At 44.4% G+C, this 24,321-nt stretch overlaps 1 protein-coding gene across 7 annotated transcripts in view; it reads left to right on the top strand.

Moving 5' to 3' along the window:
- Positions 1-23,845, top strand: part of LOC119166688 (putative phospholipase B-like 2) — a 351,547-nt gene extending 327,702 nt beyond the window's left edge. For 4 of the 7 annotated variants that reach the window (XM_075882399.1, XM_075882400.1, XM_037418008.2 and 1 more), the window contains 2 exons: positions 4,279-4,441; positions 23,562-23,845. In XM_075882399.1, the coding sequence (XP_075738514.1) occupies positions 4,279-4,441; positions 23,562-23,732 (334 nt within the window). In that variant the 3' untranslated portion in view covers positions 23,733-23,845. Of the gene's footprint in view, positions 1-4,278; positions 4,442-23,561 lie in introns of those variants that run through there. The other 3 variants (XR_012888461.1, XR_012888460.1, XM_075882402.1) reach the window with 3 other exon arrangements.
- The last annotated feature ends 476 nt before the right edge of the window (positions 23,846-24,321 follow it).

Here is a 24,321-nt window from a genome sequence, read left to right as displayed (position 1 = left end):
TTAAAGTTTCAACTTTTTTTCTTGTAGATCTTGTACCTACTTTCCAAGATCACATTATACGGTTTTCGCTCTAATTTTCCATACATGCTATCCTTCAGGTTTATCGACTATCAAAGTCCACTTGTTAGCCATGGTTTACGCTCTATATTGCTGTTCGAAGACACGTTTACCAGGTTTTTCACATCTGTTGAATATCTTCACGAAACTTCCCAAAGTTATCGTTGGTGGTATCTGCTGAATACACAGAGTGCCAGTATTCTGTCATCAGGGCATTGAAAATGTCATAATTCTGTGTTATTAACTTTAGGGGAATTCACGACTGGTTGCTACAAGAAGTGGTGGCGAAGACAGGCAAATGATCGGTAATGTCAGATGCTAATGTACCGCTATTGAACTTTATTTTCGATATGTTTCTGACAATGGGATCTAACATGCTGTCTTGAGCTAATAACGCGTGTTAGCCATTCAATTAGATGTTGGAACTCGTGCCTAGTTAGCAAGTCTTTGTACTCATAAATGTCCGTTCGACTAATGCCAATGTTGATATCGCTTTTAAAATCATTAGAGTGTTCTTGTTATTGTTAGTATTAGGCCACTCATCTAATTCAGCTAGAAACTCATTTGTATTGTTTTGTGGGGACCTCTAACCACACCTACTAATGTGCTTTTATTTTTATGCAGTAGAATGGTTTTGGCTGATTTATTCGGAGGTACTTTCATAGCAAGTAATTCGCACTATGTGGACTTAAAAGCTATGTCTGTTTTACCTTTGTATATTATGTAATTTTCACGTAAAGAACTACACTCCCACGCGCAGTTTGAGTACCTGTTGTGCTTTATAAGCTCCGTCTATAACCGAGTTCTAGGCGATAACCGGGAAGCGGGTATAAATGACACGTGTTTTTACACAACCAGGTTTCGAATAAAGCAATGAAATGAGAAGTGTGGTGGTGAATTGTAGCACAAAAATCAACGAACTCGTCATATTGTTTTTGTATGCTTCTTATATTGAGATGTAGAAATGACAAACTGGATGTGCCTGATAACTGGCTACTAAATGGTCGTGGTTGTCAGTTTTTTAATTATGTTGTTGTAGCTTGGTTTCATGTGGCGACGTCTAAATCATCTGGTGATCTGATCTTGCGAAGTGGACTGCTTGTCGCTTTAATGACACTAATGACACAGTTATCCGTCAAAGTAAACTGTCAATGCTTGCTTTTTTTTAGCTTCAGCGCTTCAGAAAAAAAGTTACTTGTTTTGCGGATTTAGGTGGTCGTTAAGAACAGTTTGGTAGAGTCTTTGCTTATGCCGAGGTCTTTCACAGGTAGTCGAGCTTTCCTAGCTCTTTTCTGAAAGATGTTCTTTTTTTGCTCAACACGAACCGAACAAAAGTTATTTTCTCTCGAGTTATTAGTAGCGGGCAATCTGTGAACGGTGTCAATGTCTGTAGGAGCAATCGGGCATTCTACTTTAGCACCGATGTCAACCATCAGTTGCACTAACTTTTCGTCTGCATCATTTAGTAATCCGCGTATCTGAAGGTTGTTCAAACGTGACTATTGTTCTAACAGTGCGATATCTCTTGTGAGAGTACCAATTGCTTTTTTTTAGGTCCTCATTGTCCTTCTTCAGAGCGTTGCTCTCAGCGAGAACTTCGTTCCGTTCACCTTTGATGCTCTCACACTCGTTCCTCAAAAACACGAGGCTACTTTGCATTTCCTGAATTATTTTTTTTTCTTTTCTAGTACTTTTTTCTCGCCGAGAGCAAATGCCCAGTGAAGTTCGTCTAATACCTGTTCAAGGGAAGCTTTTAGGAATTGAATTTTTATTTTTCAAGCTCCGCTATTGAAGGCATAGTAACTACCGAAATAGCTAACCACGATAGCCTTTTTTTAGTTGAGCAGCGAGGTAACAAAATGAGCGGTGCGTACCCGAAATATGACAGGAAGACGTTTTCGCCTTTTCGCAGTATGGGCCGGGGCTGGGCTATGCGGATCGCCCAAATGGTGACGGCGTCAGTGTGTTCCCTGCTTAAATAGGCGCTGACGTCACGTGGTGTTCACGGAATCTTGATACGCAGCAATGAATGCAGTAGCGGATGTACAGCAGGCCGGCGTAGCTACATTTAATACTTTTGATCGTTTTTATGGCGACAGCAAAATGCGGGAAATTCGGGCAGCGTTGAGTGGTAACCTAAAATATGACAGAATGACCTTTCAGCAATTTCGGCAGTACCGGCCGGGGCTGGGCTATGCGTATCGCCCAAATGTTGACGGCGTCAGTGTGTTCCCTGCCTAAATAGGCGCTGACGTCACGTGGTGTTCACGGAATATTATTACACAGCAGGACACGCAGTAGCGGATGTACAGTGTCAATTTTTATGAAAGGGATCACGGCGACATGTGGCCTGCGCGCTCCGGTGGCTGCTGGCAGCGTGTTCAAGCAGGAGCGATAGCAACTACAGTCTCTTTTCGCGTTATCTTGCAGCGACCAAACAACCGTTCGTTGCTGATATGGAACCAGTGGCAAGATTGCGACCCCCTCCCTCTTCAAGGCGATTACGCGAGAGCTGGTAACCACCTTGAAGGGGGAAGGTTTGCAAGCTTGTCGTTCTATATCACCAACAAATGGTTGTTTTGTTCGCCGCGAGATGACGCGAAAAGAGACTGTGGTTGCTCTTGCTTCCGCTTGAACGTGCTGCCAGTAGCCACCGGAGCCCGCAGGCCACGCGTCGCCGTGATCTCGTTCATAAAAATTGACATTGTACAGCAAGCAGGCGTAGCCACATTTGTTACTTGTCAGCGTTGTTGTGGCGGCAGCAGCTTGTGGCATATTTGAGCAGCATTCAGTAGTTTGTAGGCTCTTGCTCGACCAATCACGTCATTCTTGTGGCTAGCATGGATATTTGAAAGGTTGATTGATTGATTGATTTGTGGGGTTTAACGTCCCAAAACCACCATTTGGTTATGAAAGACGCCGTAGTGGAGGGCTCGGGAAGTTTTGAACACCTGGGGTTCTTTAACGTGCACCCAAATCTGAGTACACGGGCCTACAACATTTCCGCCTCCATCGGAAATGCAGCCGCCGCAGCCTGGAATCGAACCCGTGACCTGCGGGTTAGCAGCCGAGTACCTTAGCCACTAGACCACCGCGGCGGGGCTGGATATTTGAAAGGTGCCTCAAGAATATTCGTACAGCGCATCACGCGGAGGCCCGAAAGGCCTGGAAAGAAGAAGGGATGGTTTCTTGAAATTTGTGACGCACCTGCAGTTCGTAGCGCTGCCACGTGCAGAATAGTTGATCGGAACAATATTCTGCACATGATGCGCGTATTTACTTGAAAGGTTTTAAAAAATATCGGAGGTGGCTTACGGGCTCTTTAAAAGCTTCGCACTTAACTTCTTCGCTGAAAAGTGAAAAATGTGCACAAGCAACATGACACTAAATAAAAAATCACAGCACATCCACGGAATCAACGATAGTGAGTTAAGCGAGACTTTGAAGGGTTTTATTGGCAAACCGTGATTTATCCGCTGGCCGCGTCCGTTCGTTTGTGTCTTTCAGTCTCTACGTCCATCCATTCTACTGTCTGTATGTATATATGTTCATCGGTCCGTCCCTCTATCGGTCTATCCACATGTTCATCTGTCTGTATGCCTGTCAATCCGTCCGTCTGTTCATCTAAGTAAACACTTCCATGTACCACCATATCACATCTTTTCGTCATATATTCATTATATACAAGTACCGTCATATAGCGGACAATCTAAGGGCTAAAACGAGAGGTGGCTACTACGTACAGGAGATGCACGACCCACGTCGTAACAATATTCACCCCTAAAAGCAGGCGGAAGGCAAGAGAAACGTCATGCTGGTGTGAATATATGGGCAGGCGTATAATTAGTGCTGTCATACGCTGTAATTACTGCTGTTCATTTTTTTACGCAAAAGTAATTTATGCCAGTGTCCACGGCTCCACTGACGTATATCTTCGGGGATATACGTCACAAAATAATGCCAATGAAAAGCTAGAAGAAAACAATTCTACCGCCAGGAGTCCACCCTTCGATCACTTGCTCATACATGCGTGGCACAAAGTGACTCGGCGACAAAGGACCCTTTTTTTTCTTTAATGCATGCCACAAAGGACACATTCTTTCGCATACTCACGGAAGGATCTTTACACCATTTCACGGACTTTATCCGTGCCTACTCGGTTATAGCGGGTGAACTATACACGGGCAACCTGACGAGGCGAGCTCTTCTCTTTCGTCAAAGGTACAACAACTACGAGAACGACCCGCTGTCCGTGTGTGCCACGTGCGAGCCCAAATACAACGCCGAGAACGCCCTGTCCGCACGGAGTGACCTGAACCCGTCGGTGGGCCGGTATCCGTTCTTCGAGATGGGCAAACGCCCACACGGTGGCACCGACGCCAAGGTGAGCACGCATTCTGCGAACGACGTTAATCATTGCAGAAGTGTTCAAAGACGCGCTAGTTACTAGTGTACTGAAAGAACGGCATCGCAAACCTACAGGACGCAAAAGGAGAAGACAATTGAGCGCATGCTTGGTTTATTCACCGAAAGTAATATGTAACCGAAAAACACCAAGTAAGAAAAAACTAGAGCTTAGGTTCCTACGCGATGAGGCGTCGCTCAGAAACGAAATTTCGCAATTTAATAGTTATAAAGAAGGCGGGGTTTAACGTCCCAAAACAATCATATGATTATGCGAGCTAGTGGAGGGCTCCGGAAATTTCGACCACCTGGGTAACGTGCACCTAAATCCAAGCACACAAACCTTAGGCATTTTCGCCTCCATTGAAAATGCAGCCGCAGCAGCCGAGTGCCTTAGCCACTAGACCACGGCGGCGGGGCGATATGGACGGTGAGCGATCACAACTATCATGCTTTTTTTAATGAAAACAGCTTCCGCCATTCCCCTAGTTTTTGTGTCACGAAGGGTGAATACAGGCGTGGACTAAACTTCAAGAGCGCGACTACGGGGCCAACTTCAGCGCGTTGTAGTGTTGTCGCAGATGTAGGTTCAGGTAGCGCCCAGTCTGCTCAATATACCGTGTCACAAGAACATAGGATACAATTCACCACGACCCAGTGTGTAGTGCAAAATTAAACGCGGAATTTTAAATATATGGGGTTTTCCATAGAATAAAGTAGGATAAACGTGGCATTTCAGCAAAGAAATTATAATGAACAAATAAACAGCTATTCGATTTCAAGAACAGTAAACTCCAGAAACATGCAGCGCTAATGCAGACCTACGCAGCTGTGTAGCAGAAGCAAACTACTGCAGATTGCTGAAGTGTTTGGTGTCATACAGCGTATCCTCCTGGAATGCGCCTTAGGGCGGAGATAAGTTAAAAAGGGGGCATAGAATGCACATAAATCTTGCGAGATCAGGGCTAGCATTACATATTTCATGCGTTACAGAGGCCGCGTATAAGTTATTTCCGTGTCCGCATTCAGACGCTTGAGTAGTACGCTCCACTCGGTGAAACGTGCTTCATCTTTATTATTACTTTGTGTCACACTCTTACTACTTTTCACAGTATAGGGCTCATCGCTACGAAGTCGGCACCCAAGCAGGAAACATATACCATCACTTTTCGTGAATTCCTTTTCCCCAGAACATCACGCCGACGGAACCGCCTTCCTAATGCCGTTGTCGCTGTCGATGATGACAAACGTTTTTTCAAAGCTGTAGATAATGCGTTTAACTTGGAAACATTACCATCTTTTGTTTATCGTTTAACTGTCACGTTCCTTAACGCAAATGAGCTAACTTGGTACATACAGTATTTATTTAAAATTAATTTTTGTTTATTTATTTATTTGTTTATTTAGTGATTTATTTATTTATTTAGTTATTACAGTACTGGCGGTCCGATCTTTAGACCTTAGGCAGGAGTGGGTAGTGAATACAAAAAAGGTTACAATAAACACATATGAAGAATTGCGGCGATATTAACAGCAAGAGAAGAAGAGTACAACGGGATCATACAAGCACAGCAGGAATATTTTAAAATACCTAGTGAAAACATGAATACGTAAACATATGGAAAGAAAAAAAGCATCAGGGTTCATGTAAAATTATGTCAGAGCTATGTCCAATGGACTGAAGGGCCTGTAAATAGGATGATAGCGACGGGCATTCTACCAGAGCTGAAGGAAAGAAATTGTAGTTGGTTGCGGTTCTCGAGAAAAAATAATACTGGAAAATGTTCGTGCGACTACAGAACTCGCTTAATTTTTTATTATGAAGGGACCGAGTAGGCCGCCGGTGGGAGTCTTTTAGATATGTATCCTTTTTTCTACCTAATTGTCCGTGATAAAGAAGGTAAAATAGTTTCATTCGTTCGCGGTATCGGCGACTTGCTAATTTTTCCAGCTGAGCCGTTTCTAGAAGAGATGTGACTGATACCTCCGAGCTGTATTGATTAAAGATGAACCTAACTGACTTCCTCTGTATTTTTACCAATATTGAAATGTTTATTTTTGTGTATGAATTCCAAACAGCGGCACAATATTCCAGGAGTAGCCGAATAAATGTTTTATAGGCTAATATATTAACTTCTGGAGAGGACTTACTCAAGCGCCTCCTTAAGTATCCGAATTTTTTTTCATTGCCTTTCTATGTATGTAGTCAATGTGGTCATTCGATTTAAGACCGTGAGAAATGATAACTCCCAGATACCTATAGTTCGTTACTACTTCCAGAGGTTCATTATCAAAACAGTAAGAAAACGTTATAGGGTGCTTTTTGCGACTAATTGTCATCGCGACAGTTTTCTTTTTGGTGATGGTCATTTGCCAGTCTGTGCACCATGTTTGAATTCGGTCCAAAGATTTATTTAACGTTATCTGGTCGTGGAGTGCGGTAATTTCACGGTATATAATAAAATCATCAGCAAAGAGCCTTATTTTAACGGGTATGTTCCGAACAATGTCATGGACGTATACAAGAAAAAATTAAGGACCAAGAACAGAGCCATGCGGGATTCCTGAAAGGACTGGAATGACACGCCAAGCTTCTTTATCAATGGCCACGACTTGTCTACATGAGAGGTAGGTTTCTATCCAAGCTAGTAATTTGGTGTTCTTGAGTATTGGTTCAAACTTCAATAATAATTTTTGATGTGAGACCCGGTCGAATGCCTTTTCAAAGTCAATAATTGTAATGTAGACCTGGTTATGTCTGTCCAGGGCTGCTGCTAAGTCGTGGACAGTTTCGATGAGCTGGGTGATTGCAGAGTAACCACGGGGAAAGCCATGCTGGAAGAAACCATATAAGCCTTTATTTTCAAGGAAGCTGGATACATGTTTAAAAATTATGTGTTCTAGTACCTTCTCGCGTGTGCATAATAAAGAAATCGGTCTATATGATGACGGAGTTGATGGCGCGTTTGTTTTAGGGATCGGCGTGATTTTTGCGTACTTCCAGTCGCATGAAAGATTTGCATTAGACAGGGATTTCTTGAACAACAGACATAGATATTTAGAACACAATTCAGGATAACGCTTTAAAAATGCATTTGGTATACCATCTATGCCTGGCAATTTCTTGTCATCTAGTTTTAACACTAGTGCTAGTATGCCTTCTTCCGATATAGACACATTATCAATAACTTTGCTATGATCGAATTTGCTAAATTTGGGTGCGCGGCCGTCGTCGACGACAAATGCAGAACCGAAATAATCATCAAGAGCTTTGGCACTTACTGCGTTATCTGTCACAGGGACACTATCGATTTAGAGCGTAGAAGGATGTTTCTTTTTTGACGAATTGTGTCGCCAAAATTTTTCTGGCGAAGTTTTAAGAAAGTTTTCAGACGAACGTGCTCGTAAAAATCTTTGGCCTTTTTAATACGGTTCTTCATTTGTTTGCGTAACTCCGATATCTTATCTGAACCACTTGAGCATGGATACCGCCTGTACTGCCTTTTCGCTTTGTTGAACTTACGTTGGTCACGTGCAATCTCTTTCGTCATCTATGGATTTTGTGTACGCTTCAAGTCTCGTTTGTGTGGCATAAACTTTTTCACAAAAGTCAAAACAATGTTTCTAAAAAAGCAGAATTTGATTTGATTGATTTGTGTGGTTTAACGTCCCAAAACCACCATATGATTATGAGAGACGCCGTAGTAGAGGGCTCCGGAAATTTAGACCACCTGGGGTTCATTAACGTGCACCCAAATCTTTAAAAAAAAGCACCACATATGTTCAACAGTATAGGCATCTGATTCGTAAAACGAGTTAAGCAAAAAAAAAGAACAATCGAAAACATCCGTAATATCAACATCACTAGCACGAGAAAACACCGGAACAATGCATTCTTTCTTCGCCAGCCGTGATCAGAATTTCACTTCGAGATTTAGGCACACGAGCATGTGGTCTTAGATACCTTTGAGTATGTCAACTCTCAGGGCACGATCAAGAACACTATCACTAATAATGAAGAGATCCAAAAGTGATTCACTATTCTCTCGTGTTCTTGTAGGCACCTATAGTAGTTGTGTTAGGCCATGTAATGAAACACTGCTCTACGAGTGGTTCAGCGGAGGCACAGAATGCTTCCTGAAAATCACCAGCACAATTAATTAGTGGAGTCTTGAAATTTCCGGTTAGCACAATGTTAGAAGCGTGGTTCCTGCCCATAAACCCGTTCGCGCCTCAAAAAAAGTACCGTCACTGTTCGGGGGGTGGTAAAATCCGCCAATTACCAAATGAAATGCCTCGAGATGAACTTTCAGCAGTATGCATTCAGTGCTGGTAATATCTGGTAGTCGTGTAACACCCAATGAGTCGACCTGCACGCTGGGGCAGCAGCACCTTTTTAGCACTTCAAAGATTACTTATTTCTGCAATTAGAATTTGTGCGCATTATTTCGCTATATAGAGCAGTTTTTACTCATTTTCAATCTTTAACTGATCTTACTTACGGGGAGTGGCTACTCTTACCTTTATTCAGCATCACACTGCTGTTCAAGTGAATGCCGAAACGCGCGACAAGGTCAAGTATGGCGTACACAAATTAGCGACGGACAGGTTGGTCTCCCTTCAAATAAATAGTGCCTCTGCACATCTCTTTCGCGAGCGTCAGCGTGTAGTTGGGGTCAAAAAATGGTGCAGAATAAACCTCAAAATATTTATCGTTACTGCTAGCAGTTGCTCTATAGAAATTAGGGATTTTTAAAGCTGGTACATTATCTCCACAGCACTACACTGGTTGTCTCGGTCACGGTTCATTGTTACAAATCCATGCTGGAATATGAGAACTGTACCTAATCTTTGAAAGAGTGAGCAAATGTCGGTGACATACGCTCTCCTGCTGACTTCGATTGATTGATTGCAAAACCACCATGTGATTATGAGTGACGCCGTAGTGGAGGGCTCCAGATATTTTTACCACCAGGGGTTCTTTAACGTGCGCCCAGTCTGAGCGAACAGGCCTGCAACATTTCTGCCTCCATCGGAAATTCAGCTGCGTAGCTGGGATTCGAACCCGCGACCTGCGGGTCAGCATCCGAGTAACTTAGCCACTATATCACCTTGGCGGGGCTCTCTTGCTGACTTCTGCACCTGACTTTTGACTTCTGTACTTGGTGTTCATCCTCAAATTATGCAACTACTAATAAAACATCGACGCATCGATTTTCAGTTTTGATTTTTTTCTGTTTGGCGGCCTTCGGCTCGTTTCTTTTTGCCATGCTTTCCTAAAATCATCAGTTCGACTTGTTTTGTAGAATATGAGCATCAACATAATAAGCCAGTATTTCAGTAAGCTGTCGCGCATGCACTAGCTCTCTTTTATTTAGTGCATGACACAGTGTCCTACCTCGACAACTGAACAACGGAAAGTTGTTTGTACCCTTTTATTGAAGTCAAAGGAGTAACAGTGGGACTGCACATCCCAGTCTATGCCTAAATGTAGAGAGATGTATGATATCTTGATTAAAGCGTCCCGTATAGCACTGGAAAATGTTTTCGTCCCAGACCATCTTGCAGAAAAACAACCATGAAAAGACAGCGGGACGAAACTACGACGCACAAATGGCACGGCATGCAGGCGACAGAGAACGTGATGCCGGCGCTGGGCGCCCAGCTTGCGTGGGGACAGCAGGGGAGGGGGGGGGGGTCTCTCTTTTTTGTTTCACGCTCGCTCTTGTGGCTGAACGGTTCTGCGTAAGTTGATGCCAGCTTCTGGCGCTAGGCTGACGCGAAGGAGAGGGCGGCTCTCCCCTTTTTTCTTTCTTTTTTCTTCTTGCACCTGCTTTTACCAGCTGTACGCGCGAATGTCGCGCCGCGCGGATGACACAAGTATTTTCTTATTGCTGGGCTTCCTATACACAGGATTTTAGTCAGTACACAACAGCGCGCCACCTATGCGCCGTTCTTTATCCGGCATGTGACTCAGAGTGTATACAGTAAATAAATAAATACCTAAATAAATACACGAAGTAAACATTGATGTTTTTTTTATTCCATGAATGAATTTACAACGCATTTACAGGAGAGAGGGAATACATAGTTTCAATGAAAACGTGAAGAACGTTATGATACATAAAATAAAACAAACATCGATGAGAAGGACACATTCATGAAAGTGAAGCTTTATTTACATAGTTCTTGTTCAACACTGCCGATCACAAGGCGAAGCATATGGCATTCACTTCAGCAGTCATTGTTCACAATCAGCAAAAGAAGAAACAGCAAAGGTTTTCTTACTATGATTACCATGGTTAAGTACGGGCGAATCAGCTGAACAATAAACGAGGCTTCGCACCAGGGGCCCAAAGGAACCCCGGAGCTGCAGGCTTTTTTTTCTTTCTCGTCTCTTTTTCGTGTTCCTCAGACTTCTTTTTCTCTATTTCTACTTGTGTTTTCCTCTTTCTTGATCTCTGTCTTTTTCCTCTTCGCATTTGTTTCGCTATTTTTCTCTTTCCTCATTCCGCGCTTGCTTCCCCTTTTTTTCTCTGTTTTCATACGTGGATTTGCCTGCGTTACGCATAGGACGCTAGTTTTTCTTTCTTTTTATTTTTCATCACGATAAACGCTAATCAATTAGACACTCGAAGAACAATCGCGCGATCTCAATAACTTATACACGTCAAGCGATGGCGACCACACGTGACAGCCAGGCTAGCCACCTAAAGTGCCCACACTTGAAAGAGTGATGTCGTGGTACTATCTGTATATCTCTCTGAAAAAAAAAACTGAAAAAGGGAAGGGCTGGTAGCGCTATTTTAGAGGAGGTCGATTGGGAACCCTTGGAATACCACAGCCTCCCCCCAGGTGTGCACAGGTATTCAGCTATGTCAGGATGCTCGGCACTAAGGCGACAGTAGAGCCTGATAAAATGTCTAGAAAGCGTTGTGACTTGGCACTCTTTGACAGATTGCGTTGTAACAACTGCTTTAACACTCGGATGCTGCACCTGAATAAGTTGTCACTCTACTTCGAGTTTTAGTTCAGTGTATGCAAGGCTGTGCGTCCGCAACTAGCTGTGCATTGTGTACGCTACGTTGATTATTATGTGGTGTTTATCGTCTCAAAACTACCATGTGATTATGAGAGACGCCGCAGTGGAGGGCTTCGGAGATTTCGACCACCTGGGGTTTTTAACGTGCACCCAAATCTTAGCACACGGGCCTACATCATTTCCGCCTCCATCAGTAATGCAGCCGCCGCAGCCGGGATTCGATCCCGCGACCTGCGGGTCAGCAGCCGAGTACCGTAGCCACTATACCCCCGCGGTAAGGCGGGTACGCTACGTTAAGGCTGCCTCCCACAGCATTAGTTTGTGTAACATTTATGCACCTAAGCGTCAACAGGTTTGCTTTTCAGTGTTGCTTCACGCCATCTCGGTGAGAAGCAAGAAGCTGTAATAACCGATATTTTACGACGCAACACACAAGCCAATCTTTTCCGAGAATGAGTAGTTGTTTGAGGTGTTCAGACAAGGCCAACAAGCACGATGAGGGACAGAGACGGTGAAGACGATCGCTTGCTGCCAATTTAACATTTATTGTTTGCTAGAGACATTTTCAAAGATTACGAGACAAAAAGAAAAGGGAAACCAAACTAGGGTCGCTAAACGCTAAATAAAAAAAAAACGCCCCGTTGGCGGCGTCATCTTCACGTGCCGTGAAAGCTGCTTCGCAATGATGAACGCACCGTGAGCGAGAACAGTCACTAGTCACGCGAGTTTCGCTGAACACCGACGTATGTCTGCATTTTATTTATTTTATTTTATTTTACTTTCAATTTATTCAAGGTGAAATTGTAGCACTTTGCCTTGGGGGGACATGAATAAAAGGTAAGTAAACGCCTGACTAGGTCGTGCCACCCTGGCAGCAAAAGCATAGACACACCAAGGAGTATTTGTCTTAAAGAATACACTGGTACATAATCATACAGAATGATTACAGTAATAAAAAAATTATAAGGGCACAAAGATATAAACAAAGCTGATTTAAAGTGACATCGATACAATGAACGTGTACTCACAATGAGCCACAAAGAAAAGAAAAAACTAGTCTCTTGCTGCTATTGTGAGAGAACTGCACAAAAGTATAATCAACATTCATGAGAAAAAAAACAATAAGACTGGGCACGGTTATGCACAGAAGGAGAAGCCTACGAACGTCTCAAACAGAATTTTTAAAAAAAAAAGGTTATCTATAACTCAAACATGTCATTACAAAATTTAATAAACAACCACAGGTTATCCACGTCTCAAGACTCGGTGGTGTATCGGAGTCTCTATTGGCCCGGTGCAAGGGCCAGCGCCTTAATTGGAGTGTACGTAATCGCATATCTCAGCTGAACAAGACCATGATGGCTCACTGCCGCATCCTTTCAAAACAGCAGTGGGACGAAGTTTGTAAGTCGATTGATGATCAGGCTCATATTGGCAAAACGTGGAACTTACTCAAACGCCTCCTCAATTAAACCGACACCCGCACAAATCAGCGTCGTTCGATCATGAGGATACTTCATCAAGCTAAACGGACAGTATCACCGGATGATGTTGTCAAGACACTCGTGGAAAAATATCTCCCACTTCCCATGGGCCCTGTGACCACTCACCCTGATTACTCTGCGTGGTGAGCTGGAACATCGATCCGACGTATGTAACAGCCCGAACGAAAACTGCAGAGGTTGTGGGGTGGCCTCCCCACCCAAGGACCATGAATGTACGCCGAGGTGCCGTCTGTGTGGCCAGGAGCACGTGACCAGAGACTAAAGGTGCAAAGAACCTTTTCGGACACCTTATATAGTAAAGAAGCGACACTGGGAAATGAAGCTTCAAAAAGCGCGAGAGCAAGAAGAACGACGCAAGGCCAAAGAGGGCATGCAGCGGCACAGCAGGACAGACGGGGTTCAAGATCGTTTGAGGCGCAAATCCAAGCATCGAAGTACATCGAGAGGGCGCTTGGAATCCTTCCCCCAATTGCCACCGCTGGAGAAGCCGGGAGTTTCTCACAAGGCATACCATGATGGTGGTGATTGTGCCCAGGAGAAGTCAAAATCCACAGGACCACAGGTGGGTTGGGTAACTAAGGTCTCCCAGAATGCTAATACAGAGATGATTAATGCTGTTAAAGAGCAAAACAGGATATAACAGGAGCAAAATGCGGAATTACGCAAACAGCTTGAAGAGATTAAGGCTTATCTAACCAGTAAACCAAGGAAGGCGTTAGAAACACCCCAGGTAGCAAACCAACCGCCTTTAAAGAAGAAGAGGGCTAAAGAAACCGAAATTGAAGAAAATCACGGAGTGAAAATTGAAGCGCTTGAGGTGGTAACAAAGTCAATAAAGGTATGCTCCAAGCTGTACTGGAACAGATGAAACAAGTAGGCAACACTATTAAGCAAATTAAGGCTGAATATGCTAGCAGGGATCGACAGATAGAATGGCTATGCCAAGCGCTGAAGCTAAACCATGATGGCTCTGCACCCTTACAGTAATACGACTTGGCAGTGGAACTGTAGGGGTTTCTCGCGCAAACGTGCGGTTTTACAATCTTTTCTTACCAACGCCGATCAACCGGAGGTTATTGCGATCCAGTAGTGTGGGGAAAATGCAAAATTAGCAGGTTACAAATCTTTTGCCGGGTCGGGTAATGATACCCAAGTTATGACCTTCATAAAGAGAAACATTACGACATTGCAGCACGAGACGGGGAACTCGCAGATTGATCATGTTTTAGTCGAACTCGTGCCTCGCAAGCGCAAAGACAAGAGTCTTTTTATCCTGAATGTGTATAGTTCCCCCAGGCAGCACGAAATCATCTTTGGTGATCTTTTCACGAAAACAAAGGTTATTTCAGCAAATGGTCTACTATTGATTTTGGGCGACTTTATTGCGCATCATACGGCATGGGGTTATAAATTCACCCAGGTTAAGGGCAGAAGTTTGCGGAACAAAATTCAACAACATGAGCTCATACTTATAACACACCCAATGCAGCCAACGAGGAAAGGAAACAGCGTATCTGAAGACACGACGCCAGATGTTGCCCTGGTCAGCAGTGGCACCGCCGCCACGTGGTGCAATACCGGCGAAGACCTAGGTAGTGATCATAGAGTTTTAAAGATTATTGTTGCCACTGGCCCGCTGGTGATCAATAAGAAAAAAGTTAAAAGTACAGATTGGGTGACCTTTAGCAATATCAGGTCGGAACAAGACCCCATAAATAATATTACCGATTGAAGTAAAGGGGTGATCCAGTCGGTTCAGCACTTTACCGAAGATATTAACGCTGGCGATGAGGAATTTGTTGATAGACTTCTTGTAAGCATGTGGATGAAAAAGAAAAACCTAGAGCAAAAAATCAGTCACAGAAGAGGAGACAGGAATCTCCGAAAGGAAGTTGCTGCACTGAATAAAGAGATCGAAGATTATGCATTGAAACTTACCAAGCAAAAGTGGGGTAGTATCTGTGATCAGATGGATAGAAAGATTGGCAGTGCTAAAACATGGCAGCTACTACGGCATCAATTAGACCCAGAGAAACCAAGTCGGAGGCCCGACAGCAACTTCAAAAGCTTGTGTGTAAATATGAAGGTCAGACGACGGAATTATTAATGGAGGTTAGGAATCGATACCTCTGCTGCGCAGAATCTCAAAAGCTTCCCGACTACGCTGGTTCAGAAAACCCGGACCTAGACAGCCCCATCACGGTTGGAGAAGTCAGGGCTGAAATTAACCGACCTAAAACGAAAACGGCTGCCGGTCTGGACAAAATCAATAGCAGAATGCTCAGGAATCTTGACGACGGTTCCATTTGTCAACTTGCAGCTTACATGCAAGAATGCTGGGACAAGGGAGACATACCGCAAGCTTGGAAAACGGTCAATGTAGTCTTCATTCCTAAGCCAGGGAAAAAGCTCAGTCTTGAACATCTCAGACTCATTTACACTACATCTTGCGTAGGAAAATTGATGGAGCACGTCATCCAAACAAGACTGACTAGGTTCATGGAAGATGAAAACCTGTACCCTGATACTATGATAGGCTTCAGATCCCACCTATCGCCGTGCGATATTATGCTACAGCTAAAGGAGGAGATAATAGACAAAAAGACTGTGGACACCAACGTAATTGTAAGTCGGGACGTCTCCAAGGTGTTTGACAATGTCAAACATGAAGCCTTACTTAAGAACCTTTGTGCGCTAAACGTAGGCGTCAAGACATACAACTACGTGAGGGGCTTTCTCTTAAATCGTACAGTCACTATCAGCATGGGAGGGCAGTCGCTCGAAAACATTAAACTGGGAAATAAAGGGACGCCACCAGGGTCTGTACTCTCTCCGACTCTTTTAATATAGCGATGATTGGACTTCCCGAGGAGTTGGAAGGAATCAAAAATCTGCATCACCCGATATACGCAGACGATGTGACGCTGTGGATGAACGGGAGTAGGCACGGACATATTGAAAGCGCACTTTGGGTGGCTATAGATACCTTCGAACAATATCTCGAACCACTAAGGTTAAAATGCTCGGCAGAAAAATCAGAGACTCCTTTTCTACCATCGCAAAAAAGGAAAACAAACAATCCCCTCGGAAGGGGTTGTGACATCGTTTTACGAGTGAATGGTAATGCTATTCCGACCGTAGACAGTATTGGAATTCTAGGGATGCGCATACAAGCAAATGGAAAAAACACTGAAACTATCTGGGGACTCGAAGCTAGTGCGAACCAGACGTGCCACCTGCTTAAGCGCATTTCTAACAAGAATGCGGGGATGAAAGAAGCCAATCTTTTAAGATTAGTTTAAGCTTTCGTGATAAGCCATGTGCTATACGTTGCCCCTTATGTTAAATTAAGTAGAGCAGAAAAAGATAAAATTGAAGCCATTATAAGGAAAGGCATCAAGACTGCGCTAGAGCTTCTCCTGAACACCTCCACGGTTAAACTTCTTGGGCTGGGTGTCTCCAACACTTTAGATGAACTAATAGAAGCGGCCATGATGTCACAGCACCAAAGACTTTTGACAAGTAGAACAGGGAGGAAAATCATGGAGCGCTTGGGGTTCGAGCCCACGGAGTGTTTCAGGCAGACCACTAGCATACCTAAATCAACTAGGGCAAGACTGAAAATTATACCGTTGCCGAAACACATGCATCCGGCGCTTCATGAAGGCAGACGCAAAGCTAGAGCTGTAGCCCTGCAGGCGAAACTTGAAGGTCGATCTAGCATGCTTTACAGGGACGCTGCAGAATACGAAAGAAAGGGAGCACACACAGTGGTAGTGGTTCGCGAGAACGGGGACCTGGTCTCATGCTGCACCTCTAAGAGCACAACCACCACAGAGGCAAAAGAACTTGCAATCGCTTTGGCAATAGCTCAAAAAGGCACACGGGTGATTGTTAGCGACTCTAATTCAGCCATTAAAAACTACGATATGGGCAGGATCTCTGCTACAGCCGCCGAAATTCTAAGACAAGGGCCCGTACCCGCAGAGCTAATCTCACTAGTATGGTCCCCGGCCCATCAAGGTCTGAAGGGGAATGAGAAGGCACACGCGATCGCCCGAGGGCTCACTTTGCGGTCGATCGACGCTGACCCGCCGCCTTCGCGCGAGCAGCCCCTCTCCACAAGAGACGAACTACGAACGTTTCAGGAAATCACCGCACACTATAAACTGCACCGTAAGATTTATCCAGAGGCAGCTAAACAGCTCAGCAAAAAGGAGGAAATTATGTGGCGAAAATTGCAAACCGCGGTGTTTCCGAACCCTCACCTGTACAGTAAATGGCACCCGGAAGTGTTCAACTCCAGATGTGCGCACTGCAACAGCACTGCGGGTTTAGTGCACATGGTGTGGTCTGCCCATCCTACAATGATCCAAGTAGAAACGTAGAATCCTGGGAGGCTTTATTACACAGCCGTGACGCCAAAGAACAGCGTCAATTTATCGGTCTCGCCCTGACCACTGCCGAGTCCCAAGGGATTCCGGCCGATGGCTAGGGGGATGATTGTGGTAGAGGCCGAAGCCTCCTCCCCCGTCATTCTAGATGGGTGCAATAAACGGTATTTCTCTCTCTCTCTCTCTGGCTGTGACAACACCATCTTGGACTGAATTTTCTATTGAAGATGTCCACCGAGCTCTCCATGAGCTCAATGGCCGCTCAGCGCCTGGCCCCGACAGCATCACCAACAAGCTCCTACGCAACCTGGACGATCCCTCCGTCACTTACCTCACCGACACTATCAACGAAACATGGAAAAGGGTGAGATACCCATTGCCTGGAAACTAGCTCACCCGGTTCTCATACCCAAACCGGGAAAGGCACCGAGACTAGACCAGCTACGCCCCATATCTCCCACGTCGTGCGTGGGCAAGGTGGCTGAGCACGTCGCCTTCAACTGGGTTGGTCGATACCTCGAAGATAACGACTGCATTCAGCACCTAATGATTGGCTTCCGACTAGGGTTATCCACTCAAGACGCGATGTTACTCCTAAAGCATCAAATTCTAGATGGCGGAAACACTCGAGACACTCGTGAAATACTCGGTATCGATTTAGAAAAGACATTCGATACCATAACACAATCGTAAATCTTGAAAGTCATCGCAGCCCTCAGCCTAGGTCATTCATTTTACAACTTTATCCACTCTTTTTCTCACTCGACGTAGAGCCGTCCTCCGCGTAGGAGACCTAGCATCGGAAGAAGTGAAGCTCGGACAGCCGGGCACTCCTCAGGGATCCATTCTCTCGCCAACGCTCCTCAACCTTGAGATGATCGGTCTTTCCGAGCGACTTTCGAAAGTCGACGGGTTGAACCACACTATCTATGCGGATGATGTAACTATATGGTGCTCCACAGGGTCGGATGGCTTCATTGAGTCCGCCCTGCAAGAGGCCATCGACACCGCCGAGTCCAACCTCGACGACACTGGTCTCAGGTGCTCACCCGCGAAGTCGGAGCTGTTGATTTGTTTGCCCAAACGCCGGGGTGTCAAGCCAAAAGGGTGGAAACCTCCGGCGCAACACACTATCACCCTCCACGCCAGAGATGGTCGTATTATACCCAGGGTAGACGCCATCAAGGTCCTCGGCATGATCATCGAGTCCTGCAGAATCAACACCCAAACAGTACACAAGCGCAGGACTTAGACTCAGAATGCTATACGACTTGTTCATAGAGTAGCCAACAGACACAATGGCCTCAAAGAAGACAACCTGCTGCGTCTCGTACATGCGTTTGTTTTGTGCCAATTTGCCTACGTTGCCAATATACACAAATGGCTACGTGCTGAGCGCGATCAACTCAATGCGCTTATTCGCAAGGGGGTCAAACGAACCCTTGGCCTCCCTATCACCACCCCAACGCCAAACTCATCGAGCTTGTCGTACATAACACACTAGAAGATATCGCCGAAGCTCAGAAACGCGTGCAATTGACCCGACTCACCACCACCAAGGCGGGCCACCATGCATATTCTGCGCGAGCTCGGCTTCTTCTCCTCGAGGGCAAGGGAACCCCCCCCCCCCAAAGTTGACTCTAATTCCCCGTGAAATCCGCGAACCTATCACGATTGGTCCCATTCCACGAATTTTACACCCCGCTTGCAACAGAGGCAGGCGCCTTGCGCGGGCGACCAGCATTCTCAAGCGCATAGACATAGACGCGGGCAACGTCTCGTTCTTGGACGCCGCTGCCTATCACAACAACCGAGACTTCGCCGCGGTCGCGGTGTCATCCACGCAGCAGACTCTTAACTCTGCCACAATGCTCACCCGAAACCCCGAAGTAACGGAGCAAGTAGCTATAGCTATAGCTATGCTCGACAGCAAAAGGGAACTCATCTACAGCGACTCCAGACCAGCCATCAAAGCCTTCGAACGCGGAGTCATCTCCAACCAGGCGTTATTATTCTGCACAGAGTGGTTCCGAGTGCCCTGAAGCACCACACTGTTATATTGTTCCCCGCCCATCTTGACCAGATGCCGGGTGCTCTATCCAACCACAACGAGATCGCCCATGATGCAGCCCGCGCACTTACGTCCCGCACCGCCACAAGGCAACCCCATCTTGCTGAGTTGGTGACCACTCGGGATGCACCCAATACGTACAATGACATAACAAAGTATTTTTACCTGGAACGCCGCATTTTCTACCCCCACATTCGAAACTTAATAGACTGCAGACATTAACCCTACGCCTATTACAGGCACACACGTACCCAAACCTTGACACGCTTCACGTTTATTATACTGTTGCATATCCCAGAGACACATGCTCATCATGTGGACACACAGCGACACTCGCACACATGCTCTGGGAGTGTAGATTAACTCCTCCTGACTCTACCTCAAAAAGGTTGGAGAGGTCCCTCAGGAGCACACTTTTCGCCGACCAGCAATGGGCCGTCCAGCAGGCCTACGAAGCGGCCGCCAGGTACTCCTTGTAAGTCCCTACGTGGGAGACGCCCGCTACACGCTAAGCGCCTCCTGCAGGACTGAAATAAAGTTTTTTCATTCCATTCTATCACAGGCCATTAGATCCAAGGTGTACCCGAATACACGACCTATAAAAGTCACAAAAAGGATCAATGTGGTCATCATGTCGGTCTGTTATGAGTTCTTTTGTTATTTTTAATGAACTGATCTTTTATTCTGCAATAAATAAAGTATGGTTGGGTATGAATTTAGGATCAATCAATCAATCAATCAATCAATGTTTCTTTATTAGCATCAGAAGTGTCCATTGTGAGTAAGTATGCAGGAGGAGGTCCCAAGGTAGTAAACCACAGGCGGGACCTCCTATGTTATTACAATGAAAAAGCTAAAATATGAATATCGAAAGAGCAAGTCACAGAACATTTTGAACTTTTTTTTTCTACAAACAAAGCAAGATATCAAAACTTAACAAAATCCAGCAGTTATACGTTTAATAGAGACTTTTTCAATTTCCTCTTAAAAACATGAATGTGCATTAAGTCTTTCACATCATGTGACAAAGAATTCCATAATGAAATTGATGAAAAAACAATGCTCATTTTTCCATAATTAGTGCGAACTTTAGGTAATAACAGGTTATGGGCGACCGCGAATCTAGTATTATTGGAATTATCCAACAAGGTAATAGGAAAGATGTCGATAGTGAGGGTACGGTGGAAAATTTTGAAAAACAAAACACACACATTGTAAACGTACATTTGGGAGATCGGTAATACGTCAAGCTGGCGAAAAATCTCATGTGATGGCGCTTGACGTGAAGCGAAAGTTATGAGTCGAATTGCTTGTTTTTGCAATACCTTTAACGGCCAAATGTGCATCGAATATGAATTACCCCAAGATGTAATGCAATAACTGAGATGACTGTGTATGAATGCATAATACAATGCCTTGAGAGTTTCGACGTTAAAACACATTCGTGACTTGACCAATGCCCTGATACCGTACGAAATCTTTTTACAAACAGAATTGATATGTTGCTGAAATTTTAGATGTGTGTCCATTATAACTCCTAAAAATGACGTATGATCACTTAAAGGAATAACTATTGAGTTCACATTAAGGTAAGGAATAAATGATAGTTTTTTGTTTGGTGAATAAAAAAAGCATAAAACAGGTTTTGCAAGGATTAATCAACAATCTATTACAGTTGCACCAGTCAACAAGACAATTAAGGTCAGCTTGAAGTCTTGACACGAGAGTCGCTAAATCCAAGTGATGAGAAAAGAGAGTCGTGTCATCAGCGTAAAGTAAACAGGAAGAATAATTAAGGCAACGTGGTAAATCATTTATGAATAATAAAAATAATAATGGACCCAAAATTGAACCTTGCGGAACACCTCTTGTAATGGGGTTGGGACTGGATGTAAAATTATCGACCGAGACCACCTGCAACCTATTAAGAAGAAAGCTCTGTAATAGCGTTAATGCGGGACCAGTTATGCCATAGTACTCGTGTTTGCGAAATAGGATGAAATGATCAATACTATCAAATGCTTTAGTAAAGTCGACGAATACAGATCCTGCGATGTTACCATTATCAATGAATGATCTGATTTTGTCAGTGAAACAAGCAATTGCAGTATCAGTGGAAAGACCAGCCCTAAAACCAAACTGACAAGAAGAAAGTATGTTAAATTTGCTTAAATATTTAGATATTCTTATTTCAATTAGTTTTTCCAAAATTTTATCCAGGAAGGGAAGGACAGATATGGGCCTGTAATTGCACATACTGAAGGTATCACCTTTTTTAAATACTGGCACTACCTTCGCAACCTTTAATTTATCCGGGAAAACACCGTACTTCAAACAGCGGTGGTATACGTGAGCTTAACCGTTGTTTACCGTAGTTTGTGCATGATCTAGGTTTGTATATAAAGCTCTTACGTAAATAATATGGTGTTTGACGTAATATTTAACCAAGCTCTCAATGGCCCCCGTAGAATGAGCGTTCACAGCACAGAGGCACACGTAGGCTCCAGGCCGCTTTTCGTTGGTGTCAGCGGTAACACGTTACAAGAAACGACGTTACCGGTAAGGCTTTTTTTTTGGTAGTTTAGTAATGTGCTCGTTGATATATTTAGTAGCTGCAATGGGTAACGCACTTTTCTTAACATTATTCAGTAACATGACGTGCCACGTTACTCACAAGTTTTCATTCCAATGATCTCCGGAGTCTTGCACGAAATTCTTTCCTTTGCAGAGAAGGTGCACTGAAGACTCAATGTGTGTGCCCTGTACGTATGGAAGAACAAAAGATGTGACATGCCTTACTTCTTATCAGTAACAATAACGCGTCAACTTTTTTGTTGGTAACGTAGGACATTCATTTTTGTTATCATAAACTTTATTGTATACTTTGTCACTTTCCACCAGTATACGTCTGTATATTTCCGGACAGTAACAACAATCCACAACGACAACAAGAGAACACTAAGCGGAACGTTTCGCTCGCAATTTGACTTATATCAGGGAGTCTGTTGCCAAACGAGATTGTACTGATAATACGAGCAGCGTAGTTGAGAAGTAGTTACAGTGTAACTAGGAAGCGAAAAAAAAGTAAGGAAAAGAGCGCTGACTTTCAAAAATAAACTGACAGCGGAGTGGTGTACATATATAGGCGAGAAAAGAAGAGAATAGGCATGCGTAAAAGGATGCAGTTAACAACCACTGCGATACAATGACAGCAAAACTTTTGTCCCTATTTGAATGAGCTAGAAACAAATACACATGTAGCTTAAAAATGACCGAGATACGCAATCTCTATTTGCAACAACGCTATTGATGGGCAACTTACATATTTACCGTCAAACTTATTTGATAGACTTCAATTATCTCACGCGTGGCCTACGAGTCATGTTTGCCTATTACCTCACAACGCTCAAGGAGTGGCACGCAGCCACTGTCTCGGCAGTGGAATCCAAGGTGTCGTTGAACAGCATTGTGCACATAATAATTTTTCTCTCTTAAACGGCCTTTCAAGCCACTCTGGTTTGCACTGTGTATGTCTTACCGCATCTTGCAGAATAAGATATACGTCACCAATAACACAGAACGCACCAACAAAGTGCGTTCTGTGTTTCACAGTGCATGTGAAACTCTTTGCAGCGGAATTATTCACCAACTCACAAAGCTTTCATAGACCCGACTGCGGTGGTCTAGTGGCTAAGGTACTCGGCTTCTGACCCGCAGATCGTGAGATCGAATCCCGGCTGCGGCGGCTGTTTTTCCGATGGAAGCGGAATTGTTGTAGGCCCATGTGCTCAGATTTAGGTGCCCGTTAAAGAACCCCAGTTGGTCGAAATTTCCGGAGCCCTCCACAACAGGGTCTCTCATAATCAGATGGTTGTTTTGCTACGTTAAACCCCACATATGAATCAAAGCTTTCATAGCTTTTTTTGGGGAAAATCGACAAGGATACCAGCGCGTTTTCCAATTTTCGCCGGAAAACGCGCTGTCGTATAATGTTGGTGACATTACTTTTTGGTGATAAGTTACATTCAATCTGGGAAGTACGTTTTGCAAATAGTAAATTGCGTTCATTGAAAACCGTGTCATTGCAGGTAGTGAATTCGACCATGATGGCTCATCACAGCTTGTGGACTCAGTGTGGCCCTACCCGGTACGAGAGCCAATCCTTCTCTTGGAGCTCATCCCCATTTGCATCGGTGCCGCACCTTGGACAGCCGGACGAATGGAGCTTTCCACCGGCACTTAAAGAGTGGGAAATATGATTGCCGAGTGCCGCAGAGCGCTGCTCGAGACTTTTTCTGTAGGAACTACGTGTGCTCTCGTTGCAGAATTTCTACATTTCTGTCGATTAAACACATGCTCAATCATCAGCTGATTTTGGAGCTTCATTGGTGCTAATTTAAAAAGTTTGTGATTTTGGAGGCTTATTAACGCAACAGCGTTGCGGAGCTAATTTCGCAGATAATTTGACATCGATGAACGTCGGCGTCATCCTTGGCTAGCAAAGAATGATTTAGTCCGTGAAAGATCAATAAAGATGCAAGTAAAAACATGCTTCATCCTTAGGGGAAATACATTTCTAATAACAAAGTAAAACAGGTTCTTACATGTTTATTTGTGAAGCTGCGCACGGAGGGAAGCCGCAAAAGGGACGAGAAAGACAAAAAGAAAGACCGTTTGTTTTGGCGCAGTACATTATGGATGCACTGCCCCTGGCGCTTCAACCTTCAACCTTCAAGAGGTCAAGTGGAAGAAGAAGAAGCACGCGCTGGCACAGAAGAAATATTCGGTCTGCTCTGCTTCTTGCCCTGTCAGGACTGCAAGCTTGGCTGTGAAGAAGCTGCCTGAGCC

The sequence above is a fragment of the Rhipicephalus microplus genome, unplaced genomic scaffold, assembly GCF_043290135.1.
Source record: "Rhipicephalus microplus isolate Deutch F79 unplaced genomic scaffold, USDA_Rmic scaffold_12, whole genome shotgun sequence".
NCBI lineage: Eukaryota > Metazoa > Arthropoda > Arachnida > Ixodida > Ixodidae > Rhipicephalus > Rhipicephalus microplus.
This window is presented reverse-complemented; position numbering and strand designations above follow the sequence as displayed.